This window comes from Delphinapterus leucas, unplaced genomic scaffold (genome assembly GCF_059928025.1).
Source record: "Delphinapterus leucas isolate spDelLeu-1000000601 "Yukka" unplaced genomic scaffold, BTC_Dleu_Yukka2 spDelLeu_asBTCV2_sq25, whole genome shotgun sequence".
NCBI lineage: Eukaryota > Metazoa > Chordata > Mammalia > Artiodactyla > Monodontidae > Delphinapterus > Delphinapterus leucas.
The window spans coordinates 7,610,482-7,627,837 of record NW_028322234.1 but is presented as its reverse complement, the minus strand read 5'-3'; the positions used below and the strand labels follow the sequence as shown (position 1 = coordinate 7,627,837).

The window sequence follows — 17,356 nt, the reverse complement described above, 5'->3', positions numbered from 1 at the left end:
AAGAATACACCTCAGTCATTGACCAAGTGTCATTGACTCCTCTTTTTGTTCCAAAGTCTTCCAAATGGGGGCTCTTGTCCCCTCTGCTGGCACAGGGGCTGGTGGAATTTAGACAGGTCTTGGCTTGGTGTCTTTTTTGCTAATAACGATAGACAGGTGGCCCATCACCTACATGTGTGTGTGCGCACGCGTGTCCGTATGCACGCACACGCGCACAGTGGTATGAGTGAATTGCTCTGTTGTTGATGAGAAGGACCTGGCCTGATCCTCCTACTGGAGGGAGGAGACACCACAAGAACCCATGTGGCCCGGACCCTGGTTCTGTGATGAAAGTCAGGCGGCATGGGGACACACACTTGAAGCCAGCCCTCCTGGCATAGTGGAGGAAGCTTGGGATTTTAGACCTCTTGGCTAACTGCTCTACAGTATAAAGTCTTACTCTTGGTGCCCTTGGGAACTGAATGACTTTGTGAGAAAGGAGTCTCCCAAATAACTTGCTTGACAACTAGGCCAGTTAAATGCTTCACTAGATGGCCCACAGGGAGCGTGTGATCCAGGGGGAGGATGGCCCACCACACCATCGAGTCAGCCAGGCACCAGGGGGGCTGCCCTGATGGAGTCTCTTCTGGGAAGGTGCACCCTTCTTAGTTCCTCTCCTTCGCTACCTAAATCCAGGCTCGCGTCATTGCTGACGTCATGGCCCCTGTCCCCCAAGCCCCTGGAACACAGAGGCTTTGCTGTGTGTGGATGACAGACACACATGGTGCTATGGTTAGCCCCGAGCTGAGTCTTGCATAGAGGTCTGGACCGAGAGATCTGGGGGCATGAGAACCAAGTCCTGCATGCTCTTTACTACCATGGTGTCCCACGTCTCTGCTCCGGGCTTTGCACTTGCTGTTCCTTGGTCAAGAACACCCTGACTTCCTAGCTTTCATGATCAGGTGATGTCAGTAGAGAGCTCCGTAATAACGACCGACAGGGTGGCTTTACCTTGACGCTGTCTTTGCTGTGTTCTTGTGTGTTCTGCTGTTTCCCTTCCACCCACTTTATATCACTCTTGCACTGAAAATGGTTAACAGACGGGAGTCTCTCCCCATGTTCAGGTGGTGTTCCTCAAAGCCCACATGAGTCTTCAGAGAAAGACCCTCTGTATGCCCTAGGGCAGGTCACAGCATTATGGAGGCATCATTTGTAACCCATAGAACTTCCCCATTTTAGGTGTATAGTCAGTGAGTGTTAATGTTCTACCCAAGAAGTTCCCTCCAGCCCTTCTGCAGCCACTCCCCACTTCCAGGCACTCACTGATCTTTAGTTTTGCCTTTTCTGGAACTTTATATAGATGGAATCATCCATCGTGTGGTGTCATATGTTGGGCTCCTCTCACTTAGCTGGTGGCTTTGAGGTTTGTCCACGTTGTGTCCATCAGGAGTTCGTTTCTTTTTATTTCTGGGTAGTATTCTGTTGTTTCTCTGTCCACCAACTGATGGACATTTGGGTTGTTGGCTATTTTTTGAATAGTAAGAGTAATTCTGCTATGTACATTTATGTATGTTTTTTGTGCAGACATATATTTTCATTTCTCTTGGGTATATCCCTAGGAATGGAATTGCTGGGTCATGTGGTAACTCTGTGTTTAGCCTTTTAAGAAACTGCCAGACTTTCCTACAGCACCTTGTATGTTCCCACCAGTAAGGGACGAGGGCTCTGGGGTGTTGTCTTTTTTCTTTTAGCTAGCCCAGTAGGTGCCTGCGCCGTCTCTTCCTCACTGATGAGTAAGGGCTTCTGCCGTGCTTATTGGCCACCTGCAGGTCTTTTTTTTTTTTTGCGGCACGCGGGCTTCTCACTGCTGCGGCCTCTCCCATTGTGGAGCACAGGCTCCGGACACGCAGGGTCAGCGGCCATGGCTCACGGGCCCAGCCGCTCCACGGCATGTGGGATCCTCCCGGACCGGGGCTCGAACCCGTGTCCCCTGCATCGGCAGGCGGACTCTCAACCACTGCGCCACCAGGGAAGCCCAGGTCTTCTTTTTGATCTCTGTCTTTAACCCATTTCCAAGCAGAGGCCACTTAAATGTTGCACCTGCAGGGGCCCAGCTAGGCGGGGCCCCCACCGGTGCTGCTCCTCTAGTACTCTGAACAGCAGCCCAGGCAGTGGTCTGGTTGTGGTTTGCGGGACGGGTCATCTGGTCCTGAGCCTGCTTTGAAGGGAGCCTGGCCCCTGTCTCAGCAGCACGGTGGCCCTTGTGCCTGCAGGGGCTAGAGCAGCACAAGGGGCTGGAGGACCTCCCATATTATATATAATATGGGACCTCCCATATTATATATATATTACATATATATAATATGGGACGTCCCATATTATATATATATTACATATCCTGGCGGTGAGGAGTGTTGTGCTTTAGAAGTGTGGGGTGGTTTCTGGGGGGTCAGATCCCATGGAGGTAAGTGCTAGAGCTCCGTGTGACCTCTCAGGTCTGCTCCAAATGGCAGAGTCCTTGGAGATCCTTGGCAAAAGGGGAGGCTCCTGGTAAGCAAAGTGGGGTGAGTGTGTGGCCCACAGGGTCCAAGCTGGCTGAGCCCTGTCTCCCTCACATGCCTACAGCCCTTGGCCCAGTTGGTGACGGGGTCACGGGCACCAAGATGCCAGTCTGCCCATTGGTTGGTTCTCCCCACATGTATGTAGCTCCTCTACCCACCCAGGGCTTGCGGTGGGCCTGACATTCTGGGTGGGGAGCAGACAGGTAGCCACTCCAGATGCTCTGAGAGAGACGTGGGAGGGCCCAGGTGGGAGAGCCTCCCCTCCCTCTAGGGGGCGCTAGGGTGGAGACCTGAGAGGTGGGCTCTGATGGAGGTGGGAGAGCCCAAGACTTTGGCACCCTGTGGAGGAACTGGGGAGGACAGTGGGCACAGAGGCCAATTTGGGCCCTGTGGGTTTGGGGGTAGAGGGAAGGGGTTGTGGTGACAAACCAGCACCACCCTGTCGGGTGATGTCTGCTACACAGAAGGTGGGTGCTGAGAGCCCCAAGATAGATGAGAAAAAGAGGTGCGACCCTCCATCTGGATCCGTGTTCTTTCTAAAATTCCACCAGAAGGCTGATCTCTGAATAGCTAAAGCTTGAATTATTTTGAGTTTTTTGGTGTATTTTTTCTTGTGACATTTGGAAATTCCGCCACTCCAAGTGCAGTGACAAGCTGCTCTGAAGCTGTGACGTGGGAGCTGGGCAGGCGTTGGGCTCTGTCCTGCCAGGGTGTTGGGGGGCAGGGCGTCACCTCATCAGCCTGCCTCCTGGCTGGTGGTGCTCACCCACCCCGATTCCTTTCCAGTGGGGTGTTTCTGAGGCAGGATGACCTGGGCTGTTGTTGGTTTTGGGAGAATGGTGAAAGGGGGCTGCCCATTGCCTGTATCTTCACTCTTGCCTCTCATGTGTACCTTCAGCCCTGGCCCCTGTGCCATCTGAGGAACTCCTATTGATCCTTCAAAACCCTGCTCCAGTAACCTTTCCTGTAACTTTCAACATGTGTGGGTTTTATTTCACCCCCTCCTGAAAACACTGTCCTTATCTGGCTCCTTGTATGACTGGGAAGTGAGTCTTTGGATTTCCAGATATCTTTATTGACATTTTTCCATCTTGCTTTTTTGCAGGACTCTGTTTCACTGAGACCTTCGATCCGATTTCAAGGAAGTCAGGGGGTGAGTCTTTTTTTGGTCTTAATCATATTTAGAATTGTGGAACTGGTGTGCTCTCTGCCCTGTTAGGGCTTGCTGGGCACAGCAGCCGGCTGGGAGAGGTGTTTTGGCCCCATCCACCTTTGTGCCAGGCTGGGCCCTATGCTGAGTCAAGGTCTGCCTCTGGTTGCCTCCAGGCTAGTCCTGTGGCTGGGGCCACACCAACAGGCCATCTGTGGCCTGAAGGCAGCTCTCCTGTCCAGTGGCTCTTCAGTCTCTCCCACTTCCTTCCTGTAGCCGCCAAACCCCTGTTCTGACTTGATCTCTGTGCTGATTCAAAACTATGGCCCCAGAGCCCAAGCAAGCCTGGAACTGTGCCCCCCCCAGGGTGGGACGCTTGTCTCTGTTGGTGGACCTGGGACCATGGGTGTTTGTCTGGCTTAAAGGTATTTGATTCTAAATAACCATCTTACAGAAAAATTGGGGAATGGAAGAAAGGGTGGGTTGTCTATAATCCTTACCCCCCCAGGTCTTAGGACCCCCATATCGTCCACCTACCAAAGGTGCTTTAGAACACTTTAGTTTTTCTTCTAGTCTTCATTGCAAGTCTTTTTTTTTTTTTTTAAATCTGAAGAGTTGCCATATGTGTCTAAGTCAGTTTCCACCTGACAGCCTGCTGGCTTCTTACAGAACCAGGGGTTCTGTGGGTTTTGCCCCAGCCGGCATGCTCCAGAGAGATGGAGCCTTGAGGAGATATGTGTTTGCATGTGCAGATACATTGATACCAAGAGATTTATTGCAAGACATTGACTCATGTGGTAGTGGGGCTGATGAGTCTGAATTCCATGGGGCAGGTAGGAGCTGGCACTGGGGTTCATAGGTGAGCTTCTTCCTCCTCAGGGAGGCCTTAGTTTCCTTCTTAAGGCCTTCAGCTGATTGGATGAGGCCCACCCAGAGCATGGAGGGTCATCTCCTTAAAGTCCGTTGGTCGTGGGTGTCACTGCATCTACGGAGTACCTCCACGGCACACCCAGATTACCATTCATAGAGTCTTTGGGGGCTGTGGCCTGGCCAGGGGGACACACGAACTGACCATCACCCCAAGACCAGTCAAGGTCGGTGAGGCCCTTAAAGGCCCCAGGGCCCTCCTCCCAACACCACCACCACCCCCCCCCCCCGCCTCCCCGCGCCTCCTCTGGGGCTTCCTCCACACCTTCATTGGCCCCATCAGTCTTCTGCCAGTCACCCTTTTGCAGCCTCCACTTTATCTTCCCTGAGACATTTCCCCAGGGGTTGGAGGTCAATGCTGGGCTTGCTGCCAGACTGGCCCAGTGGCGCCCTCTTGTGGCCCATGGTCACTCCATGCCCTCAGCAGCCGTGGGAAGATGAGGAAGCCAGTGCACGGATTGGTGTTCATTTATCCAGTGAGAGATGCTTTCTAGTCAGCAAGGCACCACGTGGCTGCTCATAGAAGCGCTGTGAGGTTCTCCTGGGTTGTACCCCGTGTCGCCCAAATTCCTGTGCAAAACCTAAGAGCCACATCCATTCAAGTTAGGGGTCCCAACATCTTAGTTTTAGACTTACGATTTGCCCACATTTCCTTCCTTCTGGGCATTCTCATGTGTAATGGAGTTCCTAGAAGGTTCTGAGGGTGTGGAGGCCCTGCGCTGCAGCTCGGGGCAAGCCAGGCCATGAGTCTCCACTAAGAGGCTATTCCCTGTCTGAGACCATGTGAGGGCTGGAGGGGGCTGTGTGACGAGGGGGGTGCTTTCCCAGCTTGCTGTGAAGGATCAGGTGCTAAGTCTGCCCCTTATGACCTCTGGACCTTGTCCTTCTCCTCCTGGGCATTGATGGAATGTGACCATTCCTCCCTGCCAGGTGTGAGAGGCCTGGCCTGGTGCCAGGCACACGGCGGACTCTGTCCTGACCAGGCCATACCTGCATGGTCACCCAGAGCGGAGGAGGGGAGGAGGCAGGGTGCCTCGCTCTCCGCTCCCACTTCTCCCGGTCGCTCCGTACACTCCACCTGTGAGGTTAGAAATAGAGTAGGAGGCTGGCAGGTGGAGTTGGGCAGGCTCATTCAACGTTCCTGATGCTTGGGCTGACTCGATGTTCCGGACCCCGTGTAGGCCGACGGGGCCCACTTCCCAGAGGCCCATGAAGCTGGCAGACTGAAGATTGAGACCCTATTTGCTCCTTAGCTCAGGGAGCTTGGCCAGATCTTCTCCCTCTGTCCCTTGGCCTCCCTGCCCAGGAGATGGGCCACCCACCTCAAGGGTTGTATGCAGGTTAACATGGCCTTAGGAGAACCAGAGTCCTCCCTGCAGTCCAGAACCCGCTCACTCAGTTCCTGGTGCTAATCCCCACCTGATGTGAATGCAGTACAGCTGGCGTAGGGTCTCGGTGTCACTCAACTCCTGGGTTGGGAGTCACATCCAGTCCAGCCACCTCCCCGCCTGTGCTGTGAGCGCCACAAGGGCTGGGTGCTGTGCGGCTGGGCCCCGGTGTTGGCTGGTTCCTTGGGGCGACTGTATGGCATTGCCAGGTTCCCCGGAGAGCCTGGCCCCACCTGTAGCACGTCCATCATCTAGGGCATCTAGGGCATCGTCTTCAGAGCAAAATGCTCACCTTTGTTTCATTTGCCGTGTACATGTGTGTTCTCTGCCCTCTCACAGACACTGAGCTAGCTGGCTGACCTGGGCCCCTCTGCCATCAGGGGTCACTTCTAAGTTGTCAGCCCCTGACAGCTGGTGAAGCGTCAGGCGGCAGAGGGGAAAAGAAAACCCCACTTGGCCGGCTGCAGCCCAGCACTCTTCAGTTGATGAAAAAAGAAAGAAAGGGAAGTAGGGTTGGCATCCAGGGCTGTTGAAGGCATTTGCATGTGCTGCAGCAGGAACCCAAACGGCAGTTTACAGAATGAGGTTTGGTGGCACTTGTCAAGGGCCCTTGACTGGTGTCTCTGTGATCTAGGAGCCAACTCTGCGGGAATCATTAGGGATGTGTGCAAGGTTGAGCCACAGGGGTGCTTGTTGCTGTGTCACGGGGATGGAAAGCCCGGGAAGGGGCGGGCGCAGGTGGGCGGGCGTTGTGCACTCCCGCTTCCCAGGGCCCACAGTGTGCGGGGAGTGGCTCTCGAGAAGGGAATAGGTGCTTAGAAAGCGCCCTGGGTCTGGGGTTGAGGAAGCTAGCCTCCCAGTGGGCGGAAGAGGCCACTACAACTCTTAGGAGTTGTATTTAGCTGCGCAGTAGTAACTCTTTACCCAAAATATATTTTATTCTGAGGGTTCCCTGGAAAAGAAAGATAATGAAAACAAACGTTCTCTGAAAACCCCTCTGGCTGGAGAGAGCCTGGCTCGTCAGTTTGGTTCCTGTGTGTGCCTGTTTTGTCTTGTTCTTACCTGACTGGAATACCAAGTGCTCCCCACCATTTATCCCCCACCCAGCTCGGGACTTGATTTGTCTCGTCGAAGTTCCCACCTGCACCGCAGACAGGCCAGGCCCCGCAGGTCTGGGGGAGGGCTGCCGGCCTGACTTGGGACAGATTTCAAAGGGGGTTGATTTAAGGGCTCTGGCAGGGACTCGACCTACTCGCAGCGGAACCAACACCCCCTCTTGGGCCTTAGGCCTCAGAGGCGGATGTCAGTCCCTCAGGTGCCCAGGACCATTTGGGATGGGACAAGGCTGTTTGTTGCTCCAGGTCCATCTGTTCGTCTGTGCACACAGACACATGGCAACTCCCTCTGCCTCCCCATAACCAGGAGTTGGGGCTAACGTCAGATGCACCCAAACCTGCCATGCTCGGGCCAGCTGAGGGCCACGTGGCAGCTGAGACCTGGTCCAGAAGGCACACGTACTGCTAAGCGGGGCCCAAGTTTCAGAAAATGTGTCGAGCTCTCCGCTGTCACAGAGAAAGCCGCGCATTCCTGAGCCATTCGTGCCCAGCTGGCTGGTTTCCCTGCTGGTTTCCAGCGACTGGTAGCCATTAACCAGCATCGTTAACCAGCAGCAAAACAGCCTGTTAACCAGAGGATTCCATAGGGGGTGGTGCCACAGAGCTGGGAAGGGCCTGGGGCTTCAAGAACCTCCAGTGCCAGGCTCCAAGCAAGCTCCCCTTCCCACCGTCCTGCAGCCCCAGTAGCAGCACAGACCGTCCTCTGGGCTCTGTGCTGTGCCCCCGCCTCCAGGATTTTGGAAGTGGCCATACATACCCATGTGGAAAAGGTTCTCACAGGGTAAAAGGATCACATTGAAGGTTCCACCACACCCCTGCCCAGAGAGAAGCACGGTTGCATCAGGACTCGTGCTGTGCGTACCCTCTCCTTTCCTCGTAGGGGCGATAGCCTGATGGGGACTGTGGCAGCCATGGCAGCCACTGCCCTTTGAGCAGACTGAGATGGAAAAATGCCACCTGGGGAGGCCTGGTCTCTGCCAGAGCCGGGATGTGGCGAGGGGAGAGGATCAAGGTCAGGATGGAGGAAGAGCCACCCGTGTTGGGGTTCAGGCTCCATCGGAAGTGCCTTTTGATTTTTCTGACTTTGTGGTGCACAGTCTTCCTGCCGCATTCTGGGCGACTGCATCAGTGTGTACCTGGCTGCGGGTGCATCTCCCACAGTGACCCTCAGAAGCATATGAGTGCTGGGTTTTCAGTTACTTCTATAGTGGAGAACAAAAGTCACATCTGCAAAGGGACGAGCAGACAACACAGGGTGGCTACTAGTGCTGGACGAGATGCTGCACACGCACTGGAGCGTGTGTGTGTGTGTGTGTATACATGTGTGTTTTCCTGCCCGAGGTGAGTGATAGCAGGCAGTCTGGGTTTGAATTTTTTAGATGCTGAGTGTGAGCTGCTCCATCTCTTTTTGACCCTCATAAAGAAACAGGTGTCTGTGTTGAGATTAGGGCCTGCGTGGCTGGCCAGGGCCGACCTGGCATTGCCACCCTGCTGGTCTCCTCCATGGACTTTGGCCTCACCCCCCCGCTGGGGGGGGCCTTGCCCCCGAACTGCATTGACAGGATCATGCTGGAGGGCCAGGAGGGAGTGCTGGACAGACCCCAGCTGGGTGGCCGGGTGGAGCTGGGCCAACGGGGCAGCCTTTCTCCTGGGCAGCATTCATCCTGGCGGGGACGTGGGGGACAGGGATGATCATTGGCCCAAGGTCATTTGCAGTCCTTGGACGGCTGGTGCGGACTGTCCCTCTCCCCCAGGCCAGGCTCTTCCTGCCCTGAGCGGCTGTGCCTGGGAGCCACTCTGTGACGCCTTGGCTCTCAGTGTGCACGGCGGGGGCCTCTCTTTGGAGCAGGGACTGGCTGTGCATTGAGGGGGTCCTGCAGCATTTTGAGCCAGCCCTGGGTTGTGTGACCTCCCAGCTTCCCTCATGGGTCTACACACCACCCTGAGGGCTGGGGTAGGGGAGCCGCATCCCTCCCTGTGGCCCAAGCTGCCGTGTCCTCGCTCTCACGGACGAGGCTCAGACAGGCTGAGCTGCCTGCAGTCACACGTGACGGCTGGGCACAGGGCAGGGGGATTCAGCCCTGAGCCGCATTCTGTCCAGTGCTGGTGAGGCGCGTTAGCGTCCTCACACAAGCAAAGAGGAGACACGCTCGCCCTGGCCTGCTGGGCTGGTGCGACGGCCCAGGAACGAGGCCTGCTGCCCCTTCTTGCTGACCACCTGTGACCCCACCTTGTGTGTCTGCCTAGCTGTGATGGGCTCCTGTGCTCAAGCCCAGGGATTACTTTAAGGCTGGTCACCTCTGGTGATGGGTTCTGGAGGCCCTTCCACTGCCTGCACAGGGGCTGGCAGCCGGAATGTCAGGTTTTCCTGTCTGTGTTTTTCAGCAGCTGCTGGCCTTCACCCCGTGTGGGCATGGGGCCAGAGGGTCGGCCTGGAATAAAGTGGCCTCTGGATGTCCTGCCTACGCTGAGCCCTGCACTTCGGCCAGGACTAGTGCTGTCTGTCTGTCTTTCAGGCAGGCCGTCTGTCTGTTCTTTCTGGCGGCTGTGGCTTTGCCTCGCTAGGCTACAGTGGTGCTCTCTGAAGTTGGGGTTACATAAACCATGGCACACGCATCCCCTGTCATGGTTGATTGGGGGCAAGTGCTGCCCCTCTGTGAGCCCCTCGGGGCCCGTGCCTGCCTTATTCACAGACACCCAGGTGGAGTCAGTGTTTGGCCTGGAGGAGGTGGAGAGGGCGTTGCTAAGTAGGAGTGCGGGTCAGGACATCTCGTCCTCTCAGCATGCCCTGCCCGCTGCTGACGCCCACCCATCTTGTCTCATCTCATCTTTACGGTTGTCCTGAACCAGATCAGCCCTGTTTGGTGGGGAAACTGAGTCATGGCCCAGCTTGGGGTGGGGTCCCTGCCTCTGGTTGTGTGCTGAGTGCTCTGTGCTCCTCAGACTGAGTTGCCATTGCTGCTTAGAAACCAGACATAGGACCCCACCCCCCTGCCACTGCATGAGAACCCAGGACCCACCAGCAGCCTGTCCGTGGTGACACGCTGGTCCTGTCACTGTCGGGAAAACAAAGGTGCGTTTCAAAGGAATGTGGTTGCACATTCCCACTGTAAGGGGCATGCTTCAGGGATGGGCCTGGGTCCTGTGCTGGCCCATCCTGTGGTCCCCTCTGTGCTGTGGACCTACCGGTGATGTCCCCCCCTCTCCACGCAGCACATCTCCATCCCCCAGCCTGACTGCCCCACGGAGCCGCGGACGTTCTCCTTCTACCTCTCCAACATCGGCCGTGACAGCCCCCAGGGCAGCTTTGACTGCATCCAGCAGTACGTCTCCAGGTGAGCCTTGCCCAGGCTGCCTCAGGTCTCCCAGTGGGCAGACCCGCCTCCCCCGACTTCCACTGTGGCGTCCCCTGCCGCAGCCTGCTGTACAGATGTTTACCCACCACCTCCAGCCCCAGCGCCCCTTCTTCCCCTTCTCAAGTGAGCTACCCTGACTCCTTACAGTGTGTCCAGGGCACAGGTCTAGGTCCTGGCGTGCCACCTGTGGCTCAGGGACCTGGGTTCCCTTGTTTCTTTCGGGTCAAGATGTGCCTTGAAGAAACCCTGTTGCCCAAGTCAGCACCAAGCCCCATTTCTTGGACATGGGGGTGGTGACCATCTCTCCTGGTCATCCCAGGTGCTCATCCCGGCTTCTGGCCCCTTGTCTTGCAGCCATGGGGATGTCCACCTGGACTGCCTGGGCAGCATCCAGGACAAAATCACGGTGTGTGCCACCGATGACTCCTACCAGAAAGCGCGGCAGAGCCTGGCACAGGCTGAGGAGGAGACGCGGAGTCGAGGCGCCATCGTCATCAAGCCCGGAGGCCGTTACCTGGGTGAGGATCAGGGCCTGGGGCTCCACCTGTGGGGGCCTTGCACCTGCTGGGCAGCTGTCGGGGGAGCAGGAGAGACTCAGGGCCCATCCAGACCAGGAGCGGGAGTGACGGGTTGACAGAGGTAGGATGAGCTGGGTCAGTGTTGGGTCAGGATGGAAGGTCCTTCCTGGGTGGCATCTGCTGCCTTCTGAACCCAAGATGGACTAAGGGACCCGAGAATTCCAGGCATTCTGAATCTCAGGGCTCCTCTCCCAGGCTGTAGCCTCAGGGACCTCTACCCATCATGGAGACTCACCCTACATGAAGCCAGAGCTTCGGTCTGTCCTCCAGCTGCCACCCCTGCCCTCACCTGCCCAGGTGTCTCCTTCCCAAGACCGACGTGGCGGGGGCAAGGTGCAGATGACGAGATGCACCCTGTGGCGGGCGGCCTGCTGCCGTGTTGGGGCCAGCGAGGGGCCGTAGGGTGGAGACCAGGAAGGAAACACACTGATCCCTGTTCACTGGGAAGGCTCTGGCCCCTTAGCATCTGCTTGGAAACAATTTCGGTGAAGCCGAGACACTGACAACGTTAAAAGTACAGGGAGAGGAGTACTATCTATTTATCCATTTAGAAAGCCCCGTCATCTTGCTGTAGTCTTCCCGCCTCCTGGATGCAGATGGAGCTAAGGAGTCATTGGAATGCGTTGCCAGGCAAGAAAGCCCTGAGAGAGGTGTGAAACGGCTTACAGCAAGGGAGAACTTGATGGCTTTGGGGTTTTTTTTCTTCTTTAAGGAAAAGCAAGAGCGTTTCACATTGCTCCAAAGAGCATGCGACTTTCCTTGCTTGGCAGTGGGGTTGGCTCTGAATGAAACCCCAGACGGTGCAGGAATCTGTCCTGCCTGTCAGCGCTGGGCCCCAGTGGATGTGGCTGTAAGTGACCAGGGAGCCTGGGCCCTGGGCCGTAAGCTGCCCAAGAGGTGCCAGCCAGAATCTAAAAGGGCTTCAGAGCCTGCTTTTGCTTCAAGATGCAAATGTGGACATTTGTACACATTTGAATAAATTTTGGGTGGGTCTTTCAGCCAAAAACTTGGTCCAAAATTCATGTTACGGTGCCATTTCGGGTACAATGAAGGTTTTTGCAGTAGTTTACGTTCTGGTGGAAACGCTCGTGTCCTGGCCTCTTAAGCCACCGACGTGCACGTCCTGGGTGTGTCAGGCCTCTCCCCCCACCCCATGTTGGCCCGTCAGATGGGTCCTCTGGGGACGAAGTCTGGCCCTGAGGATTCTAAAAGCACTTCTTCCCTGTGTTCATTTGACAAATCAGATTTGAGGGATACATGCAAAAGGAAGTCGTCGTGGAGAGGTTTCTGGCCCAAGAATTCAAGATGTGCGCTGACTTTGCTCAGCAGTCCTCGTTCCTGCAGTGGCGGGAGCGCCGTCCAAGGTGGAGTTAATGACTTAGGAGTGGAAGCACCCTCCCTCGAGAGCAGTGCTGGAGGCTCCGTGGAGGATCCCCTTGTACGTCTCTGTTTGCAGCAAGAGGGTGGGGGATCGGCCTGCTGCCCCCGGGCCTCCAAGCACAGCCGGGTCTGCCCAAGGAGCACTTGCCAGGGCCACAGCTGGGGAGCTGCTCACACCCTGGGGTCTCTAGAGCAGCTGCCCAAGTGGCCCTGACGCCTTTATCTTCCTTCTTCTTTTTCATAAAAAAGAATGACGGATCCTGTGGGACCAGCATAGTGCTGTGGAGTTCAGCCTCTGGGTGCCTGCCTCTGGCAGTTATGGGACTCCCTTGTTAACATCAGCCTCCTCTCCCCATATGGGTCAGGTGTTTTGGGTCCCCAGGATGTAGGCTGCCCATGATGAAGTCAGTTAAGGCTCTAAGCCGGCTTCTCTTTCCTGTAGCTCCTGCTTCTGAGACTGTGTGGCCCTGCAAGTGCCCACTGAGCTGTTTGTGGTCAGCAGGTGGCAGTCTCGGCCGCCCAAGGGCCCCACTGAGCAGGTGGGACTGGACGAGGCTTGAATTGCCTTCCTCTTGGGCTTAGTGAGAGCTTGGGGCTGTCGGCCATCGGCCATCCACGGGTGTCCACGAGCTCACTCAGGAACTTGGCGTCGGCCCCAGGCAGTGGGACACGGTGGCCACTCCCTCACCCCTTCCAGTCCCTAATGCCTGGCTCTTATTGCAGGCAAAAAGGTTCAGTTTCGGAAACCGGCCCCGGGGGCAGTGGATGCTGTGCCCTCCCGGAAGCGGGCGACCCCCATCAACCTGGCAAGCGCCATCAAGAAGACCAGCGCTGGCAGCGTTAGCGGGGGCAGCGGGGTGTCTCAGAGGCCCTTCCGTGATCGGGTGCTGCACCTCCTGGCGCTGAGGCCCTACCGGAAGGCCGAGCTGCTGCTGAGGCTGCAGAAGGACGGCCTGGCCCAGGCGGACAAGGACGCACTGGACGGCCTCCTCCAGCAGGTGCGTGCTTGCCCTGGGCTGGCCTGGGCTGCGCATGTGGCACTCACTGTCCAGGGCCCTCCTCCTTACCAGCTGCGGACACACAGGCAGTGCGCGTAGCACAGGGGATCCAAGACTTCAGTCGCACAAGGTTTTTAGAATTGAACGAAGTCTGAGGAACCCGCAAGCATGAGTTAGCAAGAGCTCGGGCTTCACAGTCAGACAGCAAGGGCCTCCTTGTTGCTCATCAGTTGTGGCTCCAGGCAAGCGGCTTCATGTCTGGGCCCTCAGGCTTCCATCTGTGGCTGGGGCATGACCACAGCACCTCTCTTGGGGTCAAGAGCTAAGCGGGCAGGAACGTGGTGGCAGCAGGTGGAGCCTGCTGTTAAGCAACCGGGGCTTTGGAGCAAGGGCGGTGGCCCCAGCACCTTCCTGAGGCCCTACCCTAGAGGAGGCAACTTGAGGACCCCTGAGAAGGTGAGTGGCTCACTCCGGCTTCACCACATCAGCTGGGCCATGTGGATACCACTTTGCCATGAAGTGGGGATGGGCCACCTCAGAGCGCTGTGAGGATGGCACAGCCAGCAGCAGTCACGCCAGCATCCTGAGGAGGAGGCATGGCCCTGCCTCAGATACTCTGGACACTTGGATGGTGCCTCCTATAGCAGAAAGTACACGCCGTGACCATCAGTAGCTATGTCTGAGGATGAGTTTCAGATTTACCGAGTTCTTCAGCAGGCCTCTGGGCACTTCTCTTCCCCATCCCCAGTGCAGTCCAAGGCCGCTGTGACCACACAGCACGTTTGTTGGGAGGATGTCGGCATGGCTCTCATCCCCCCGTGCTCTGGCTGGGGTCCCTGTGTTACCCATTACCCCCCGAGAGTTCAGGGCAAAGGGAACGGGTGAAGAGGGAAGAGAGGCCTCTGTGACATTCCCCTGCATTCCGAGGCGCAGATGCAGGTCTGGGCAGGGGCTGGGCCCCATCCACAGAGCGAGCAGGTGAAGGGTGCCTCCCCCATCCTTCACCCGAGGAGAATCCTCTTGTGTCCTGAGGGCTGAGGTGCTCACCAGAGACTCACGTTTCTGTCAGGAGCGCCCATGTCCACTCACTGGGTGCCTTTGTGCGGATTTGGCCTCCTGAGCCGCTGTCCCCCACGTGCAGGTCATGCTGGCAAGAACTGAGCAGCACTGTTTCTCCCTGCAAGCTTAGGAGTTGGCTCGGGGCCTATTAGAAGATAGATGCATGGCTCTGGAGCCCAGAAGTTTTCTTTGGCAAAGGGGCTTGCCAAAGCACCCAGAAAGCTCTAGAACCAGGAACAACATTCCCAGGGCGCTCGTTTCCTTGGAAAGTCGCGTGCCGGCCTTGCCCCTGGGAAATTGGGGGAAGTATGTGGGAGGCCCTTTCCCTGGGCTGGGGGCCACCCAGAGCTGCCTCCTGCAGCACGGGGTGACCGCAGCAGGGCTGAAGGGAGCTGGACAGAGGCATCAGACATGAGCCAAGACTGGAGACAAGTGCGGCAGCCACGCCCACCCCTGGCTGTGCCCGTAGCTTGCATTGCCATCCAGCCAGGCCCTCAGCCCCTGGTATAGCGTTCTTAGAAATGCCCTTGCTCCCGCTCTCTAATCTTGTCCTGTTTGTGCCCAGAATAAAAAGCACAATGCAGAATGTGACCCTCAGCTGACCGAGCACTTGACTACACCTGAGATTTACCCACTGAGCAGCCCTCAGACGCGGCAGGGATGCCGGGCTCAGTTCTCTGGAGAGAGAGGGGTCTGGTGGTTCTGACTTAGGCCTGCCTGGGGCACTGCTCCATTTTTAACCCCTGTGACATTCTCATTGCTCCTGGTCCTTTCCTGGGACCAGAGAGGCACCATACTGGGCTCCAGCTTCTCCAGTGGACTTGGGTTTGGCAGCTCCTAGGGGGTGGCCCAGCCAGTGTCTTGGGGTAGAGCATCCTCCTCGTGCCCGCTCTGATTTCTCCTAAACTGCCCCAGCTGCCTTGTGCTTCTGTGTTTACTACCCAACTTGTTCTCCGCAGCGGTGTGGGGGGCAGGAGGACCCCTGCCAGCTTGGGGATGGGAAGGTGTCGGGGGCTGTGCCTCACCCAGGATGCTCATTTCCAGCCCCCGCAAGTGACCAGGGACTCTGATGAACAGCACTAACAAAACCACACTGCTCAAAGGCGCCTTCTCTATTCCTTCTGGGAAAACAGAAAAGATTTAAGGTGTTCCATCTTCCTGGTGGGAGTGTTGACGGGTGGGTGGCTCTTCCGGAGAGCATTTTAGCAAAACGTATCAAGAACCATAAAAATGTTCAGAGCCTTTGACCCACTAATCCCACTTCCGGGAAGCTGGCTGAAGAAAACCATCACCAGCATGGAAAAACCTGCACGAGTGACATCTGTTTATGCTACAGAGAAACTGGAAACGGTGTCAGCATCCAACAAAGGAGAAACGTTTGAGTACATCACAGTGTAGCCACTTGGTGGAATATTACTCAACCATTAAAAAATACTCCTTGTGAAAACTGCTGTGATGTGGAGAACTTGTAGTCTCAGTGATAGCGAAAAACAGCGTGCCAGCCACATGGCTACACACGCGTGTTCTGGAGACCATGGTGCCCAAGCGAGACACTCAGGGAAGTGCCCGCTTCAGGTCAGGGGCCTGAATTCCGTCAAGCATCTTACGGCAAACGTTTTAAATCCAGCTTCGCAAAGAGTCTTGGAGACAAGCTCAGCTTTTGTTAACCAGCAGCAGCAGGGCTGGCTGGTTGCAGGGAAGGTGGGCTCAGCCTGGCCCCTGGAGCCACCACTCACCGAGCACCCCAGTCTCGGCCGACTCTGCCACAGGAGGTCTGAATCCGAGAGCGGGTATGTTAGTCCATTGGGCTGCTGTAACAGAATACCATAGACTGGATGGCTTATATACCACAGACATTTACTTCTCACAGCTTTGGAGTCTGGGAAGTCCAAGATCAAGGCGCTGGCAGATTGGGTGTCTGGTGAGGGCATGCGCCCTGGTTTATAGACAGCTGCCTTCTTACTGTCATCACAGGGGGGAAGGGGTGAGGGAGCTCTCTGGGTTCTCCTTTATAAAGACACTAACCCCATCATGAGGGCTCCACCCTCATGACCTAATCACCTCCCAAAGGCCCCACCTCCGAATACCATCACCTCAGATTAAGGGGGTTAAGATTTAACGTGGACTTTGGGAGGACAAAAATGGTTCAGTCCATAGCAGGGGGATGGGCTGGTGATGGAGTCTTGGGAGTATAGATGGCAGCCTCCCCTTTTTGGAGCCAACCTGGCCTCCAGCAGCTGTAAGACGTGTATATATGGACCGCTGCCCTGACCCTTCTGCACCCCGAGGGTTGCTGCGCTGGCACGCAGGGGAGCTGTAGGGTGAGGTGTTGGCTCGGGGAGGGAGTGTGCTGTCCTCTTTCCCCTTTCACGTCTGTCTCCGCCTCTCCCTGCCCCCTCGCAGATGCTTTCAGGAACACCTGTCTCTCTCGGGCTTCACACAAGGTGACACCAGCTCTGTCTTGCAGGTAGCCAACGTGAATGCCAAGGATGGCACGTGCACGCTGAAGGACTGTGTGTACAAGGATGTGCAGAAGGACTGGCCCGGCTACTCGGAGGGGGACCAGAAGTTGCTGAAGCGGATGCTCATCCGGTAACTGCCTCCCTATCCCTGAGCAAGTTCCCAGCTCCTGGACCTGGGGCAGATCTCATCCCAAGGATGCTGGGGGGGCCTCATCTGGCCCCAAAGGCTGCAGGGCCCGCAAGCAGGATGGAGGGGTCTGTGGAGACTGCCTGGGTGGCCCACCGTGTCCTCCTGTAGGGAAAAGGCCAGTCCTTACCGAGTGGGGTGGAGGGTGTGAGTCACCATCTTGAACACCAGAATGCCCGGACAGAAGGCCCCAGACCGTTCCTTCTGCCCGCTCTT

General features: G+C 56.6%; 1 protein-coding gene across 4 annotated transcripts in view; it reads left to right on the top strand.

Moving 5' to 3' along the window:
- Positions 1 to 17,356, top strand: part of ELL (elongation factor for RNA polymerase II) — an 81,668-nt gene that overhangs the window by 48,698 nt on the left and 15,614 nt on the right. For 3 of the 4 annotated variants that reach the window (XM_089905291.1, XM_089905292.1, XM_089905290.1), the window contains 6 exons: positions 3,646 to 3,693; positions 10,334 to 10,455; positions 10,831 to 10,994; positions 12,299 to 12,418; positions 13,158 to 13,432; positions 16,959 to 17,083. In XM_089905291.1, coding sequence (XP_089761417.1) covers positions 3,646 to 3,693; positions 10,334 to 10,455; positions 10,831 to 10,994; positions 12,299 to 12,418; positions 13,158 to 13,432; positions 16,959 to 17,083 — 854 coding nt within the window. The remainder of the gene's footprint in view (positions 1 to 3,645; positions 3,694 to 10,333; positions 10,456 to 10,830; positions 10,995 to 12,298; positions 12,419 to 13,157; positions 13,433 to 16,958; positions 17,084 to 17,356) is intronic. The other variant, XM_022558822.3, reaches the window with a different exon arrangement.